The 18670-nt window shown below is 39.3% G+C and overlaps 1 protein-coding gene across 6 annotated transcripts in view; it reads right to left on the bottom strand.

The window, feature by feature from the left end:
* DOCK1 (dedicator of cytokinesis 1) overlaps window positions 1–18670 on the bottom strand; it is a 550659-nt gene that overhangs the window by 477556 nt on the left and 54433 nt on the right. For all 6 annotated transcript variants that reach the window (XR_006416228.1, XM_044445702.1, XM_044445703.1 and 3 more), the window contains exons 2-5: window positions 15834–15917; window positions 5803–5843; window positions 4514–4569; window positions 2937–3033 (exon numbers count right to left, since the gene is read on the bottom strand). Coding sequence is in view for 5 of the 6 variants with exons in the window: in XM_044445702.1 (XP_044301637.1) it covers window positions 2937–3033; window positions 4514–4569; window positions 5803–5843; window positions 15834–15917 (278 nt within the window). In the remaining variant the exon portion in view is untranslated. The remainder of the gene's footprint in view (window positions 1–2936; window positions 3034–4513; window positions 4570–5802; window positions 5844–15833; window positions 15918–18670) is intronic.

The raw sequence follows: 18670 nt of genomic DNA, 5'->3' as shown, positions 1-18670 counted from the left end.
GTCTGAATTAGTTCTCTTATTTGTTTTATAGGAGCCTACAATCAACAGACAATGTGGTAGAATTGCTAGAGCTAGAGTCAAAAGACCCTGGTTGAAAGAATCATCAGTTGTGAAATTCACTAAGAGTCACTAGCTCTTGGGTTAGTGATGTAACATTTTCAGAAATTTTGAAACCATGAAAAAAGAATGGTCTTTTTTGTGGGGGCAGGGGTTATATCAGGAAAACTATGTAAATTTGGGGGCAGGGGAAATGAAAAAGATACAATACTGTTTTGAAATAATATTTACAGATCAAAAGTAACTTTATTGCATTAGAAACCTAAAGTGTAAGTTCTCTCATAAAACCGTATTAAAATTAAAGCATTTAAATTAGATTCAGTTAATAAATTTGAAGTTAGTATCTGAATAAACTGTAGTTTAAATGTAATATATCAAATATGCTAATTTTATGAGCAAACCATAATCCGTAATACATTTTAGGTTCCTATGTTATGTCTGTCCAGAGGGAAATTTAGGAAGTCAGTGTAGAATAATGCATGTTGGGGCAAAAAATCCCAACTTCAAGTATATACTGACAGGTTCTGATCTAGCAGTGACTGAGCAAGAAAGGGATCTTGGGCTAGTGGTGACCCACTCAATGAAAATATCAGCCATATACTCAGCTGCTGTGAAGAAGGGAAACTCCATCCTAGGCATAATTAGGAACAGAACAGAAAACAGAACTGCCAAAATCTTACTTCCCTTATACAATTCTTTGGTGCAACTTTTGGAATACTGTGTTCGGTTCTGCTTGCCTTACCTAAAAAAGGGCATTACTGAGTTAGAAAAAGTAGAGAGAAGGGCAACAAAAATGATCATGGGGCTGGAGATGCTCCCCTATGGAGAACAACTACAATAACTGGGCCTGTTTAGCTTAAAGGTAAGCAAGGAAAGACATGATAGCGATGTTTAAAGTAATACACCATGTGGAGAAAGTAGAGAGGGGAGAAAAAGATGACCTCTCCCATAACACGCAAACTCAGAAGCATTCTATAATGCTGACTGGTGAGGGGTTTAAGACAAATAAAAGTACTTCTTCATATAGCATATTGTGGCCCAGAGACTGCACTGGTGTAGGGGGCAGCATATAACTGCAAAAATTAAATTTAATAAATAAATGGGTAGTTAAACTATGGAATTTGCTGCCACAGAAAATAGTGGAGGCCACCAATCTGGTTGACTTTTTTAAAGGATTGGAAAGATTTATGAGGGAGAAGGCTATCAGTGGCTACTAGTCTTCTGGCTATGTGCTGCCTCTTTGACCAGAGGTGACATGTCCACATACACCAGTTGTTGACAAGCTTGGGCAGGAGGGGGTCTTGCACCCATCCTCCTTGAGGGATCCTGTGAGACGCTGATTTGCCACCATGTGTATGGAGCAATGGAATAGATGGACCTTGGGTCTGATGCAGCAGAGCTTTTATGATGTTCTTAAGTAGTCCCTGGCATCAAAATCGTACTGGAAGTCAAGAGAAACTGGAAGAGCTGGAGACAGAAAAACTGGTGTATAGCATCTGCTTCTGTTTCTGAGAAATCTGCTCCTGTTTGGTGTGCATGGAGTTTAGGATAAAGTGGTCTGAAGAGAAAGCTACTGAAAATGCTTTTACTCAGAGACTGGGCAAGCTTCTTCTATAAAAGTCTTTGGAGAGTAAACTACAGTGCTTCTTTACCATATGGGTTTTAGAACTACATCCAGCGACCTGCTGAATTATCTAAGAACAAATTCAGATGCACAGGCCACTAAAGAACAGGGATACAGAATATGTGGCCCTTCGTATTTTTTTTTAAATTTAAAAGTTAAGTGTCCCTTTAAGGATTTGCTGACTAAAGCTGGTGGGAATTGCAAACAATAGTAATCAATTATTTTAGTAGGAAATGGAAGAATTAACTATGCTGGGTTAGGGTTAAAATGACATTGCCTTACAATGCTCCTACTTTTCTATTTATCCTGCATTAAGTTAAAAAAGGAAGTTGGGTGATGCTGATGCTGATTCTCTTAGTGGTTTACAACAATATTATCATGTCCCTGATAATATCAGGACATGAATTAAAATGTTCCAGTTCCTATTTCTAGGGTGCTAAATAAGTTCAATTGGAATTTGTCACAAGTGAACTGCATTTATTCAGCAAACTCGTAATCAGAAGGAAAAGACATCTTTTACTTGATGCAAACATTCTCAAAGGTAGCTGCAAATTACATACATGCAAGTTTTCACAGCTCGGTGCAAATTGGTGTCACAGCACCAATCATTTGGAGAAAATGGGTAGAGAAAGAGAAAGACACTAGATTTAATCCCTCCATTTTACCAAAGGATGGAGAATAGTTTATCAAATACCATGCAGTGATACCAGAATGGATCAATGAGAACTGCATGTATAAGGCTAATGGAGAACAATTCCACACATGAAGCTTTCCTTTGCAGGATCAGAATGTTTTTGTAGGATCAATGAAATAAAGTACAAGAGATTTTTCACAAAGGAGAGCTAAGGAGATTAAAAGTTTGCATTCTCTGGCACTTATGGATAGAAGGATGAAAAGAATTCACAAATTACTATTAACTTTGCTGATCATATATAGGCATATGAACCCTCTGTTTACAGAGAAAACTGCTGATGCATCAAGTCCAGCACTATCCTTTGACTATCAGCAATTCTCCAAGATCTTGACCTGATCTTTCACAGCCCTGATGCCAGAATTTCTGTTTTTAGTGTAAGATGCCAGGGATTGGACCCAGCAAGCTTAACATACAAAATGTGCATCAACCACTGAGTTATGGTGCCATAATTACTGGAAATGTTAGAATCTTTACTAGCATCTTTGGCTTCATCATCTCTTTCTCTCTCTTTGACCGAAGGAATATTTTAATGACCCCAAACAAGTAACCCATTGTACTTACAATATAAAGCTGCCGCCATATGGTGGACCATTCCCGTAGTGTGGTGGTAACCTCCTGAATTAGTGGAAGTTCACTGGGTATAACAGTTTCATGTTGCCTAAAAAATTTGGAAGGCACTGAGTAACTAATATTGAAAGAACAAGAAAAAAATAAGCAGAAAACACACAATTTTTATAACTTATTTTTAGGTCAATTATTAGATGATGCTCAATTTTTGGTTACGCTGTTTTTGACAACCTGAAGGAGAATGAAAGAAGGAATAATGACAGCAAGAATCCTCCTCTTTCAGGTATACCTGGGCTGTTCAGAGAACAACCAATCAACAATGGCTTGTTAGCAGGGCAGCTGCACAAGACATGAAAAGTCACCCAATATAAGTGCAGCATTACCTGAAAACTTTTGCAATCAGTCATGAGGGTGCCATTACGCTGTAATCAAGTGATTAACACTTTCATAATTTACATATCTTAAAAGGGCATAAAAATAAATGACACACACACAAATATTCATTTTCTATTTAGGTCTGTATCTGGCTCTCCCCCACCACCCCTTCAGACTTTTTGTTTGATTTTTTCCCCTTCAAGTGTCAGCTTTCCGACTTTTAACCTGTAGGCACAGTTAACTGGCCACTACCTTGCCATTATCAAATTCTGTTTGTAAGCAACCCCCAACAATCTGCAAGTTGAGTCTGAAGGACAACAGAATACATTAAACATCCACTGGAACTGAAAACAGAATTGTTTCTGTTTATTTCTTCAGTATCGAGAAATAAAGATCTGGCAGAATAGGGTTATATGAAAGATTTGTGATCTGGAAAAAACACTTCATAACTGATCTTTGCTGGACACATCAGATATTCAATTTCTCTTTATTCTATTAGAAAAATATAGAAATTTAAAGCAAGCAAAGACAGCATACATTTTTAAGGGTAGAGTCATTATAAACTTCATGACCAATGAAAGCCACAGGTATTCATTCCCCTGAAATATTTAGATTAAGCCTGGGACTGTTCCCTGAAAAAACAAAATGAAAGTACCAGTCTGGTACTGGACCTCTGGACAGAAAGTCTCATGGACAAGGTATCCATGCTTGATAATTCCTTTCAACTAGCTGGTTAGGTGAACACCTGTTCATGATGGCTCTCTAGAGCCCTTCCCTACTATTTTTGACTAGACTGGCAGGAGGAACATTTGCCAAGAGATAGGGCAACTGAATATGGTATAAAGAAATGCTTTGCAATTGTGAAGATTTTCCCTGAAAATTTGTCCAAGCAAATATTTCCATAAATGTTGAAATCTGAGGTTCACAGAAGTACAGAGAATAACTACTAGGTAACTAGTACATGTGTATTCATGCTTTCACTTAATCAGCTGCTAACATAACCATCACAAAATCCTAGACCAGAAGTCAGATTATCCATTCATGCTCTCTTCTCCTTTGCCCACTATCAGCATTCAAAGCAGGAATTAAATTTACATTTCACTCCCTATGCATAGTTATCTATTTGTATTGTTATGTACAAAAAGCCATCATCAAAATGTTCTCATTTGTCAACTCTTTTAATGTCCCAAACTTACCCTTTTCCTTCAACGATTGCTTCTTTAAGCTGTATATAGGAAGCAGGAAATATACCCTTTAACAGAAAAAAGAAACTTATTGGGGTGGTTTTATTTCATGTTCATGACATTAGTAATAATCTTCCTTGTCTACCAATCTTACTTTTCACCATTATGTTATCTTTCCAAAATTCTGGAAGATATGACAAACCTCAGTAAGAAAAGCTCACAGGTATTCTGCTCATGATATTGGAAAATATTTTAATCCTATGGTCCCTAAGAAGATGACCCTGAGAGAAAGAAGTGTTGGAATATCCCTCCCAAAGCCATAGGCACTGTCTTCAGCATTGCAACAAGGGCTCTGAGATCTTGTCCATCCCTCTCCCACCTCATGGCCACCATGGAAAGACTCATGATGCCTATTTGCTGACTTTGCAAAAGTGACCTTTGATGCCTTCATGAATGTCAAAAAGGTGTGTTCCAGTGAGCAGGCAGGAGATCTGCTATCTCCTGCAACCTCTCCAGCCCCAGTCCTGTCTCTGGCAACATAACTTTTCAGGACAGGCACAGAATCCCTTTTAGAGGGTAAGAAGTACAATGGGAGACAAAGAGGTGAAAGCAGCCTCTTTGTACACTGTGAACAGCAGCCACGTAGGGTACAGGGGTATCTGGAAGCATTCAAGACTGGAGGCTTCTTTCTAGTAGGTAGAAGTCTCATCGAACAATGTCCTTGATAGCATGTTTACTAAATCATGACCTGATCATTTCATGTTATGCCTTTCCTGCAGTCAGAAGGTTGAGTTTGTAAACCTTCACTTCCCAGTTCAGATGTAATGATAAACAGTGTTTTTTTGTTGTGTGCACAAACCTTGGGGTCACACAATTTCCCTTCTCCTCTCCTTTATGGCCACAAGAGTAAAATCAGGATCACAGTTTAGCACTGCAACTGAATCCTAAATGTGTAGTTAAGCCTTAACTATAGTTAGCTCACTTGCTTCAACTAACGTCAATTAAAACTAATCAGAATTTAGGGTTTGTGCATTTACAGTAAACTGTGGTTGGCTTCCAATCTCTTCCTCATATCAGTGCAAGAGGAAAATACCACAAGAGTACTTCTTGTTTTTGAAGCATGCAATTCATTTCGGATACAATCCATTATTTTAACAATGTGAAGCATCCGTTTTCAAAAGTTTCCAATTTATCTATCTAGAAAAGTTTCCAAAGAGAATGGAATATTGAAAAACGTCATTAGACAAAGACACATGGGAGAAAAAACCCTGAAATTGTTACTGTGAAAGCAAAATACTTACTTTTTTGGATTTTTTCCTTAAAGTGTAACCTCTGTACCAACCTAGAAGAGAATATTCCTTTATAAATTTTGTACGTTAACTGGAAACCAGCACATCCCTACAATTCATGGATGTAAATCTATTATAAGCAACAAATTGCATTGCTGCTACTTAACCAGACCTATCCAGTTATTCACATCAATATCCAGAGCAGTAGGACCTCTGATCCAACCTTGAAAGATACTAGACAGATGGGTACTGGGGTACAAGGCCTTTTTGGTTGCAGTTGCACTTTTGTGGAATTTACACCCTTGTTAATCTGTGCAGTATGAACATTATCTGGCTTGTTGGATTCTTTTTAACTTTTAACATTTTATTTGTATTATTTTGAATGATTCATTTTTAAGGGCTGCATTAGTTTTAAATTGGTGGCATTACATTTTATCACGAAATATTCTTGGAAATTTCACACTACCTTGTAGAGACTATTATCTCTTAGAAATTGTTTAATAAAAATAAACCAACAAACCTGACCATTCAAAATACTGGTTTACAGGCAAAACAACAGACACTCTCCTGTATTCATAAAACTGTTGTTAGTATGTTAACATTTTGCATTTCCAATAGGTACATGCAGCATTCACTTTCAAAGGAATTCTATTCTGGAATGTTTGGTTTAAGTTGTCATATATAGGCAGGCTCTTTTGGTACCTTATTGCAAAATAAGTTCTCATGACAAAAAATATTAATTAATTAAAAGTCTAAAATAGGAGTGGATAGACGTTAGGTTCTGCAGGAGCTACTTTGCTTTTTTACTGGAATTTTGTGAACTACCAACCAGATGATGATGCAGAAAACATACACCATACAAGAATTTTGAGCCCAGTAATTTGCTTTGAATAGCATAACTGAACTGACCTTGCAGACATTCCACACAAAAATAACAACTGTTTTTACTTCTACTGTTAATATAACTATAATTGTTGCTATAATATTTCTGTCCCACTTTTTTCCTCCCGCAAGGAATGCATGAAGGGTTACAAGGTACTTTGTCACTCCATTTTATCCAAACAACCACGCTGTGAAATTTCCCAAATCCCAGTGCCACACTCTAACCACTATATCACACAGGACTAGAACTGCAAATATCCACTTTATATCACCCCTTTCGGTGGTAAAATTTGTAGGTATGGTAGAGAGCCATGTTGTTACTACTGTTAAATACCTGAGAGTTAGAAATCCTTCCTGATCAGCTGCAAAACATTCACAGATCTACAGAACATTCAGAGTTCCCTTCTGTCTACCCTGTTCAATGACACCATACAAATTTTGAAATCTCTTATACACATTTTCAAAAATATAAACTGGGATTCAGTCTTCAACAGTTAATACTGGGGTTATCCAACTGACTTCAGAAAAGCTACATTCTGAACAGTAGGTTCAGGATTCCTGTACAAGTAAACTACCAATCAATTCACCCAGGATTATTCCATGTACCACAATAAGAATATTAAACTGCCAAATTATTGCTAAATAACCAAACAAGGAACTGTATGATTAAATGGAACAAAGCCATTTTTTAATGCAGAGCATTATAATTTTGCCCCTATTTCACACATGTGATTTCAATTTACACTAACAAACTCATCTTCATATATAACTTTCATGAATTACAACATCATGTCTATCTTCCATAGCCTTCCGCTGGTAGCTCTAATCAGCCAAATGTGCCTGGATATTCCCAAGCACGGTGTGATAAGGATGCAATTTTCAGCCACTTATCCCCAGAATCTGGTAGCATTTCTTCATCTAGATCAATACTGCCTCTGATCATTGGCATCTACTCTCCAGGCATCCTTTCCAATCCTGCTACCACAACAGATGCCAACTGTCAAACCTGGAATGAAAACCTGCATGAAAAGCACATTGAGGTTCTCCATCTGAAGCATTTATGGACTTCTAAGGTAATTCTATGCAGAGCAAGAAGGACATGGTTTGCTAATGGGCTGAATAACCCAGTGTGAGTGTCCTGTTTCCCATATGCCCCCACTTCTGCTTTCTTTTCCAACCTCCAAACAACCCAGGAATGCTTGGAACTAAGTACTGAGCCCCATTTTCTTTCTCTTGTATTTAAAAGCAAGCACAGAAGGCCTGATCTGAACTAGAGGGCACCAGGTAGTGGGAGGGGAGGGGAGGGGAGGGGGAGGGGAGGGGAGGGGACCTTCAGTCTTCCCTCTTCAGGCACCACTAACAGTAAAAATCAAATTCTCCCATTGCCCTTTGCCACAATGAAAGGCCCTGTCTGTTTTGAAAAACCGAGACAAACTGGTGTCCTTTAGCATCACGCAATGCCTTACATTTAAGCTCCTTACCTTTCTGCTTGCCCAACTCATATTTATTGCCAGATATGACAACATGGCAAGTTATGTATAATGGCTACACACAAGTGACAGATGGACATTAGCCACAGTTCTCATGACTGACATCCAGCATCTGTTCTATGTACTCAAGAATAAAGGTCTCACTTATACTTACATATGTCAATCCTCTCAACCGTTCAGGAATGTCTCTTACTGTTCCTGAGTTTTCAGTTGCCAATTGTTACAGCATTTCCCCCAATGTCTAGTTCACTTGACAGAGGTGTGAACTGTTGTGTATGGAGCATTTTTGAAATTAGACTGAGGGTCATATGGAATCAGGTCAATAACTGCAAGTTGCCCACATCTACCTTAAGTAGACAAAAGGGAGCGAGTCTGATAAACAGCTTTAAGCCATTTCACCTCAATTATTTTGTTCATGGTAATATGCTAGTCATCCAAGCCAGCTCTCTTTGGACCTCTGGACCCCTCTTCCCTAATTTTACTCTACACAGGTCCCTTGAGGACCTACTGCACTCAAATGTATGCTCCTTGTATGCACACTTCGTTCTCCCACCATTTTAGTAAGCCTTAGATAAAAGTAGGTAGGCTCCTGACATTGTTTCTGTTTCCCATTCCGGTAAGTCACATTAGGCAGCACTTCATAAGATGTGTCTAAGAAGTCTAGCCCTTCCCCTACAGATGGAAAGAGCAGATAATCTTGCTTGCCTAGAAAACTGCTAAGGGAAACAGAAAGAGAACAAACAAAGATATTTGCTGATGCCTGGATGAGTGTTTAAATAAGTACTTTTTTTCAAGATATTTTGAACTGCTTAATACAGTAAAAATTTATGTCCCTTTTCCGAAGCATTCACTGTGAAGATGCCAGAAGCACCTCTCTGTCTTTCTTCCAGCTATACAGACAATCCCTACAGAAAATCCTATTGTAGTGTAATTATTTCAGCCCATCAAAATATTTCTCACATTTGCAGAGGCAGGATGCCACACCAGGGAAACAGAGAGGTAATTTCTTGTTCATTGTACCCCCCAATCCACATCTGCGAGTGATCGGTATTATGCGCTTTTATTGCTACCAAGCCCATTCTGGTTTGGTGTGACTGTTTAATTAAAAAAAATCTCACACACAATAGTCATTCACATAGAGTGATGGTGCTGTGCCAGGCAAATTGGGAGAAATCTTTCATACAAACTGCACCCAATTCAGCACAGAATTGGCAGGCAAACTGGCATTGTAAACTGTTCTGTATGTTAGTCTCAGTAAATATTGGTTCTTTTTCCCCCTGATCCTCTAGAGAAGCCATAGACAAATTTTTACAACAAAGATGTTGAAAAAGCTACTCTGTCTCAGTATGTATCTACATCACTAATTTTTCCCCATCAGAGCCCTGCTTTGTGCAAGCCATGTATAGGACTTGCCTGCCTCATTGGGAACATAATTAGCATATACCTGAGGAAGCACAGATGATCTCTATCTACCATACTGTTTCATCATCAAAACAACTGCAGTCAGAAGACAGACAGAGAAGAGGATTTTCTTCTCCAGCTTAGTTGTCAAAAAAGTGTGACAAGATTTTCATCTAATTTATTTGTGAGCTATCTAGCAAGAAGATTGAGATTTAAAATGAACAAAGTGGAATCTTATGCTTCACCTCAGAAAAGATGGCATTTTCTGAAGCACTAAATAATAGGCTCATAACAGCTTCTAATTAATTACAAGGTCTGAAAGTGTGTTGCTAGTATGTACACTTAACCCAGATTGGCCTGAATGTAGTTCTACTTGTATATAACAATTCATGGAGACAGCTGATGATGTGGTTCAATAGCATGAGCATCATTTTTTTCAGCTGTAAAGAGCAGCTGCTAGACCCTGAAATCAGGATAAAAGCAGCACAAGGAGGGTCATTTTTCTCCCCCATAATACTGGAACCCAGGTTCATTCCATGAAGCTGACTGGTAGAAAATTCAGGACAAATAAAAAGAAGCACTCCTTCACACTTAAATGTAATTAAACTATGGAATTCACCACCACAAGAACTAGTGAGGGCCACCAATGGTGATGACCTTAAAAGGGGACTGAAGGAATCTCCTTGTGGACTATGGCCTACATCCAAGATCAGGGGTGGTATGCCTGTATACACCAGTTGCTGAGGAGCTAGGCAGGCAGAACACTATCCTGCTAGCAGGGTCCTGTGGGCAGCTGGCTTGCTTCTTTGTGAAAGGACCACTGCACTGGCTGGACCAGTGGTCTGAGTTGTTCTTAGAGGAGGTTTCACATTTTTCTCCCATGTCACAATCCTCTGATAACCTTCCTCTTCCCAATACTGCTATTTGACAAAGAAAAGCTTGCCATGGCACAAATAGAAGCTTCCTTCCCAGGTCTAATTACATCTTCAGGGAGATAGTTAGTATTGGGACTCCGGCACAGGAAGAAAATGTGAACTCTTCCTTATAGTTCTAGTCCTGATCAAGTAGCTGCATTCTATCATTTTAAAAAACAGATACAGGTAGCATTAAACTACATAAAAACTTCACATACGCTTTAGTCTGTTGCTTCATGTTTTGATATATCTAATCAATTCAAAGTTATCCTGATAAGTGTGACATTGCATAAGATGGGAGTATGTGCGTAAGCTTCAGTTAGATGGATGGAAGGCTCCACCTATGAACTGAAGTCACTTACAGAACTGAAACATGAACCGCAACCTGCATGGTTAGGCCAGATGGAGTCATGTCTGTAGTAGTTCTACACTACAGTTCCATCCAAGGGTTCGCAGAAAGATTTCTAGATGTGTTGGATTTCAAGTTTCAGCATTCCTGATCATTAGCCAGACTAGCAAGGTGTTCTGGGGTTGAAGTTCTAACTATCTGGAGATCTGCCTTTTGTCAACCTTTGCTGCACAGCATACAATATATATAAAGTTTTTGTATGCCTTCCCCTTGCTATATAGCCTCGGGATGGCTCACACAAATGAATAAATATAATATAAATACAGTTAAAACCCAGCATAAAAGGTATAAAGGGTACCATATATACCAACATAGACCAAAATCTGCCCTGAAATATTATGATCCTAATAAAGCTACAAATGATCGAATCTAAAAAAGCTCATGGTGCACAAACACAGTGCACCATCTCCAAACAAGTGGAAAAGTGCACACAGCTGATAACAAGACAAAGACTTTATAAAACAAAACAGAGATCCATGCATTAAGCCAGTTTACTACAATTTTAAATCCAAGTTTATAATGGTAACTTAGAAAGTGGATGGTCCACAGGGGAGTAGCACAGCTCATTCTTCGCATGCCGAAAGCACCTAGTTTCAGTCCTCTCAGCATCTCCAGTTCAACTGATCTGGTATCATTATTGTTATTAAATGAATAAATAAAATAATAGCAGCATTTTTCTCTTGATCTCCAGATGAGTGACTTACAGAGATCAATACTATGACAGGCTTTGCCTTCCGGCTTACAATCTGAAGGACACAACGGAAAGCTAAAAGAGAATGGGAGGAAAAAAAGAAAACACAGATTGTACACCAGATTCCAACAGAAGTGACAAAGAAGGTATATGTCATTGTCATAAGGCAGCAAACTAAGCCTGACTGTTTAATGTCTTGATTAAAAATGTACAAGAAAAATATTAAATTACATTGTTGTTGTTAGTCGCGAAGTTGTGTCCGACCCATCGCAACCCCATGGACAACATTCCTCCAGGCCTTCCTGTCCTCCACCATCCTCCAGAGTCCACTCAAGCTCACACCAACTGCTTCAGTGACTTCATCTAGCCACCTCATCCTCTGCCGTCCCCTTCTTCTTGCCATCTGTTGTTCCCAGCATTAGGCTCTTCTCTTCTCATTAGGTGCCCAAAGTATTTGAGCTTCATCTTCACTATCTAGCCTTCTAAACAGCAGTCAGGGTTGATTTCCTATAGGACTGACTGGTTTGATCACCTTGCGGTCCAGGGGACTCGCAGGAGTCTCCGCCAGCACCACAATTCAAAGGCTTCAATCCTTCGGCGCTCAGCCTTCCTTATGGTCCAGCTTTCACAGCCGTACATTGCAACTGGGAAAACCATAGCCTTGACTATACGCACTCTTGTTGGCAGGGTGATGTCTCTGCTTTTTAGTATGCTGTCTAGATTTGCCATAGCTTTCCTCCCCAGGAGCAAGCGCCTTTTAATTTCTTGGCTGCAGTCCCCGTCTGTGGTGATCTTGGAGCCCAGGAAAATAAAATCTGTCATTACCTCCATTTCTTCCCCATCTATTTGCCAGGAAGTGAGAGGACCGGATGCCATGATCTTAGTTTTCTTAATGTTGAGTTTCAAGCCAACTTTTGCACTCTCTTCCTTCACCTGCATCAAGAGACTCTTCACTTTCTGCCATTAGAGTGGTATCATCTGCATATCTGAAACTGTTGATATTTCTCCCAGCAATCTTAATTCCAACTGGTGATTCATCTAGCCCCGCCTTTCTCATGATGTGCTCTGCATATAAGTTAAACAGGCAGCGTGACAGTATACAGCCTTGTCGAACTACTTTCTCAATTTTGAAACAATCAGTGGTTCTGTGCCCAGTTCTCACTGTTGCTTCTTGACCCACATACAGGTTTCTCATGAAACAAATAAGATGGTCTGGTACTCCCATCTCTTTAAGAACTTGCCACAATTTGTTGTGATCCACACTATCAAAGGCTTTAGGATAGTCAATGAAGCAGAAGTAGATGTTTTTCTGGAACTCCCTAGCTTTCTCCATGATCCAACATATGTTGGCAATTTGATCTCTAGTTCCTCTACCTCTTTGAAATCCTGCCCGTACTTCTGGTAGTTCTCGGTCCACATACTGCTGGAGCCTAGCTTGCAGGATTTTGAGCATCACTTTGCTAGCATGTGAAATGAGTGCAATGGTGCGGTAGTTTGAACTTTCCTTGGCATTGCCCTTCTTTGGGATCGGAATGTAAACTGACCTTTTCCAATCCTGTGGCCACTGTTGAGTTTTCCAAATTTGTTGGCATATTGAGTGTACCACTTTTACTGCATCATCTTTTAAGATTTTGAATAGCTCAGCTGGAATATTGTTGCCTCCACTGGCTTTGTTGTTGCTCAGACTTCCTAAGGCCCATTTGACTTCACATTCCAGGATGTCTTGCTCGAGGTCAGTGACCACCCCATCGTGATTATCAGTAGCTTTTCCCTACTTTCTTCAATTTAAACCTAAATTTTGCAACGAGAAGCTCATGATCTGAGCCACAGTTGGCTCCTGGTCTAGTTTTTACTGTATGGAGCTTCTCCATCTTTGGCTGCAGAGCACATATTCAATCTGATTTCTGTGTTGACCGTCTGGTGATGTCCATGTGTAGAGTCGTCTCTTGGGTTGTTGGAAAAGAGTGTTTGCTATGGCCATCGTATTCTCTTGACAGAATTCTACCAGCCTGTGTCCTGCTTCATTTTGTACTCCAAGGCCAAACTTGCCTGTTATTCCAGTTATCTTTTGGCTTCCTACTTTAGCATTCCAATCCCCCATGATGATAAGGACATCATTTTTTGGTGTTAATTCTAGAAGGTGTTGTAGGCCTTCATAGAACCGGTCAACTTCAGCCTCTTCAGCACCAGTGGTTGGGGCACAGACTTGGACTACTGTGATGTTGAATGGTTTGCCTTGAATTCAAACGGAGATCATTCTGTCATTTTGGAGATTGTATCCCAGTACTGCTTTTCCTACTCTTTTAATGACTATGAAGGCTACTCCATTTCTTCTGAGGGATTCTTGCCCGCAGTAGTATACCTGATGGTCATCTGAATTAAATTCACCCATTCCTGTCCATTTTAGTTCACTGATTCCTAAGATGTCGATGTTCAGTCTTGTCATCTCTTGTTTGACCACATCCAGCTTGCCTTGATTCATGGATCTGACATTCCAGGTTCCTATGGAGTACAGACCTTTACAACATCGGACTTTCCTTTCACCACCAGATACATCTGCAACTGAGTGTCCTTTCAGCTTTGACCCAGTCGGTTTATTCTTTCTGGCGCTACTAGTACTAGCCCTCCGCTCTTCCCCAGTAGTATATTGGACACCTTCCAACCTGAGGGGCTCATCTTCCGGCGTCATATCTTTTTGCCTTTTGGTACTATCCGTGGGGTTTTCATGGCAAAGATACTGGAGTGGGTTGCCATTTCCTTCTCCTTCTCTAAATTACATTAGAACAGTATATGTTCATTTGTTAAATGTTTTATCAAGATTTCTTTTAAAAAACATATAAACAAATGAGGGAGGGCATGCCATATACTCTCAAAGATATTAAAGACCTCTTCCTGGGTGTGTTTTATGAAACAAAACAAGCAACTACATTTCCCAAGCAACTACCTGAAAAGGTCAGAAGAAAAAAACTAAAGGAAAGGAAAGCAAGTATACATATTGATGAGAAAGAAAATAAGTCCACAGGCCTGGATTAGGCTGTGGGTAACAGATAGCCGGCTTGGGGCCTGGCTATCTAAAGACCATCTGCACCTATATATACCTACCCGCCACCTTAGATCAGCTCAGGAGGCCCTTTCTATGAGAACCACCCCTCAAGGAGATGAGAGGGGTGGCAACTAGGTGAAGGGCCTTTTCCACTGCTGCTCCCCATCTTTGGAACTCCCTTCCTAAGGAAATTCACCTGGAGCCATCTTTATTTTCCTTCCAGCACCAGGCAAAGACATACCTTTTTAGGATTATTTTAACACTTAGCCTGAGTGCTGTGCCCTTCTTATATTGCTTTTATAGATGTTTTAATTCATTATGTTTTAATTGGTTTTAAAGTGTTTTACTTTGTTAATATGCTTTATGTATTGTAAGCTGCTTAGGAAGGCCTTGGCAGTTATAGGCAGCCTATAAATACATGTAACAAATAAACAAACAAACAAATAAAATGGAAGGAAACATGGATGATTAGAACGTTTGATTAGTACAGGAAAGAAATGGGTTCAAATTCCTACCCAGGCATGAAAGTTCATTGAGTGGTCATGGGAATGTATTTCTCAGCCTAAGCTACCTCACAGGATTGTAGGAAGGACTCAGCCCTGGAGGGTATTATGAGCTCCATGTTAATCAACAGTTCTGTAAGTCACACATAACCTTTGAACACAGTGGGGGGGGGGGGGAAATAAAGAGGTGTCATACCATGTAAGAACTAAAACTACTTTACTTTACAGGGACGTGAATGCAAAGAAACATTGGTTCAGGATCAAGTTAGCCACAGATACATTTGGTACTATCTTACATGGAAGTAATTTAGAAGATAAATATCGTTTACATTTTCAGCATTCAAGATTAACACTTTTTAATATATTATCTGAAGAGTATTCTAGGAGCATCTATCACCTTTCTAGCCATTCAACAGATGCTGATCAGACAATAGATCCATACAAATTAAGGTGCAAGTACATTACTCTTGTTTCTGCAGGAAAAGGGGTGGGGTGAATTTGCATCTTAGAAAGGTTATTCATCAGTTATCACATGCCTGCTCATTCAATCTATAGTGACTCTTAATTTTGTGCCCATTTAAATGCTTCAATATTTCATTAGGTCTCAAAATAGAACTCATCTACTAAAATAGCCAGATATGTTAAACCCAAAATTTCACAACAATGGCTACAAAAATAATGACTATGAAAGGAACATTTGTTCCACTTGCCTTCATGTGTCTCAAGTATGTGCACAGTGTCTCCTATTTGTAACGACAGCTCATCTGGCCCTCTGGCATCATAGTTGTAGAATGCTGGAGGGGGAAAGAAAAAGGGAATGAAAGGTCATGTGTTTAGCTAAAATGCACTGTCAAAAGGAATAATACCAGGTTATTCAAAACTTTTTAAAAACATAGCTGAAATCACTTAGCTGAAACTGCATAGCAAAACTCTTACGTACATGCCAAGTCAAATTGTATGCACAGACTGAGCCTATGATATTAAAAATAGACACAGTCCCGGGCACATTTATTTAGGCATTTATATACCATTTGATTAGCACAGTGTTAATATGCACAGAGACAATGCTGTGTCACCAGTTTCATGGAATCTGTGCAAGCAATGTATTAAACGTTGGGGTAATATATGTACACAATAGGCTCTGGACTTCTGAAACAGCCTCTCCTCATGTGTGTTCCTCTAAGGAAGGACTCATCCAGGTATACTTTTGCTTTGGGTGATCCCACCATTGGAAACTCAGTAAGGGACGAGGAGATCTTCCCACTGTTTTCACTCCCTGCACAAAAAGGAATCTCAGATGCACTCTTCCCTGGCATTCAGACATTCAGTAGTCCAAGGGCAAGATCTAGATCAACCCTCCCCAACCCAGTGCAACAGACTAGAAAAGAATGCAATGATCAGGAGGCAAACAGTGTTTTTATGGTTCAGCCTTGGCAGAATAACTGCTGCTGTTATTAGGAGTCCTGCCATTGAAATGGATTATCATATGAGAACATTTTTAATCTTGAGTTTTTTTAAATAAACAATAGAAATAGCAGATACATAGCTACACTGAAGGCACAGGCAACATAACAGGGGTATAACTTTATAAGAACAGCAATAAAGCCATTCACCTATGACAAGTAAGAACAACTTCCTAGGAATCAGACACAGATTAAAATCTTGTATTGTTGAAAAATGAATATAATAAGCCGAAGAATGCTATTATTTCAACACAGCCAAGCAAAAAGAGTGTGATGGAAGAATACACATCGGAGGTATAGGCATCAAATGTATACATTCTAACACATTAGGCAGTGTGGGGGAGAATATTCTTTAAAAGTTGTGTGAATACAAACTAAACCTTTATAAACCTTGTTATGAAAGACAAACACAGTGTTGGGATTCAGCTGCTATGCAAATTTATGGTTTACAAAAAGCAGCCACCAGCCTTGGGCTCCTCCCATACTCCTCCCCCACGGCATCACCACAAAGGGAAAAGAAGTATCTGTTTCTTCTTGTCAACTAATTAGAGTGTATACATGAAGTTGAACTTCATGAGATCCTGGGAGATTCTGTCTTCTTTGAATAATTCAACTAAAAGAACTCTTCTAACCCTAAGGATGGTTTCCATCAAAATGCCCCAGACAATGTGCTATAGTAAAGTTACTTGCATTTTACTATATCATTTTGGAGATCTACTACCACTCCTATATTAGCTCTATTGTTCAGTCTGAGTTTGATTTTCTTATGCATAAACTTGCTTGCACAGCACCTAAGCTAAACTGAAACTTAATTGAAAACACAAAAACCTATTACAACCAAAATAAAATAGTATTTAAAAAATTCAAGCCATTTTTCTGAGAATTCAAAACTGAATAATTCCAAGAACACCCCCTCTGTTCCCATTATGCACAAAAAGGAATAATAAAATCTAGTAAAGATAGTGCTCCAAAAAAGAGGAGACTCGAGAAAAGGTGGTGAACTGCTTGTTTAATAATTCAAAATCAGAGGATTGCATTGCTCAGTGGGAGATATTTCCCCCACCAGTTTCATGCACCCACTTTGCTACTCCTCACCCCCTTCTGCTTGACAACTTGGCAATTGGTCCCTGGCAATGGTACACAAATTAACCTACATGCAGTCTTGTCTTATCAATTTCCGTGTGCGTTTCCTGTTCCATTCCACTACTCCATTTGACATGTGAAACTTATACAAGGAAATTGATCAGAAAAAACTACACATATCAGATAATTATGAGTGCATTTGTCAAAGTTATTAGAAAAAATTAGAAAAATGACAAATACAATTGTGAATTTTTCTGGAGTCAAAAGTAAAAAGAAAGTAATAACCCAATTGTGCATTTTTGAGGCTCTGAAAAACAGCAGTGAAGGAACGGCAACTGGAGCATGCAAACATACAGGGCAGATTTTCTAGCAAAAGACACTGAGATACTAAAGAAACAAGCCCTGGTGAACCAAATCATTGGCCTGATGTACCCTTGGTTGTTCCATGATCAATGCACACTGTACATCTTATTTGCAGGACAGCTTAGTGTAGTGTCTGAAGAGGGCCAGTTCAACTCTATGTAGCTTCCAGATTTGGCTCATAAAAGAAATTATGTGTACAATTGTAGCATGAAGGGATTTCTCATGGTTGAGAGGATTAAGAGACTGCCTTAAAGGAAAGGTTTAAACAACGGTGAAGTAACAAGTGCTGCTGATCCACTAATAGAACCTCCTAAATAGGCAGCTGGCACCTTTCCTGAAACACACAAGGAGAAAAAACGGAAGATGGCAACTGAGACACAGGCTAATTAAAAGGAGTGCTTAGAAGGAACTTGTAGAATCTGACACATGTGAAAGAAAGGGGTAAATGAAGAAAAAGCAGTATGACAAAATGGAGTTTTTAAAGGTGAAAAACTCAAATGAAATGCTTTATCCAAACATGCTTCCTCAGGAACAGGGACTGCCCTACCACCCAAGAATGCTGTAAAGATACAAGCCCAACTTTTCAGGGGCAGTACAATCCAATCAAAACCCCTACTGCCAGAAACACCTCTTTATTT

Source organism: Varanus komodoensis, unplaced genomic scaffold, assembly GCF_004798865.1.
Source record: "Varanus komodoensis strain SLA01 unplaced genomic scaffold, ASM479886v1 scaffold49, whole genome shotgun sequence".
Lineage (NCBI taxonomy): Eukaryota > Metazoa > Chordata > Lepidosauria > Squamata > Varanidae > Varanus > Varanus komodoensis.
The sequence above is the reverse complement of the archived record's forward strand: the minus strand, read 5'-3'. Positions and strand labels throughout refer to the sequence as shown.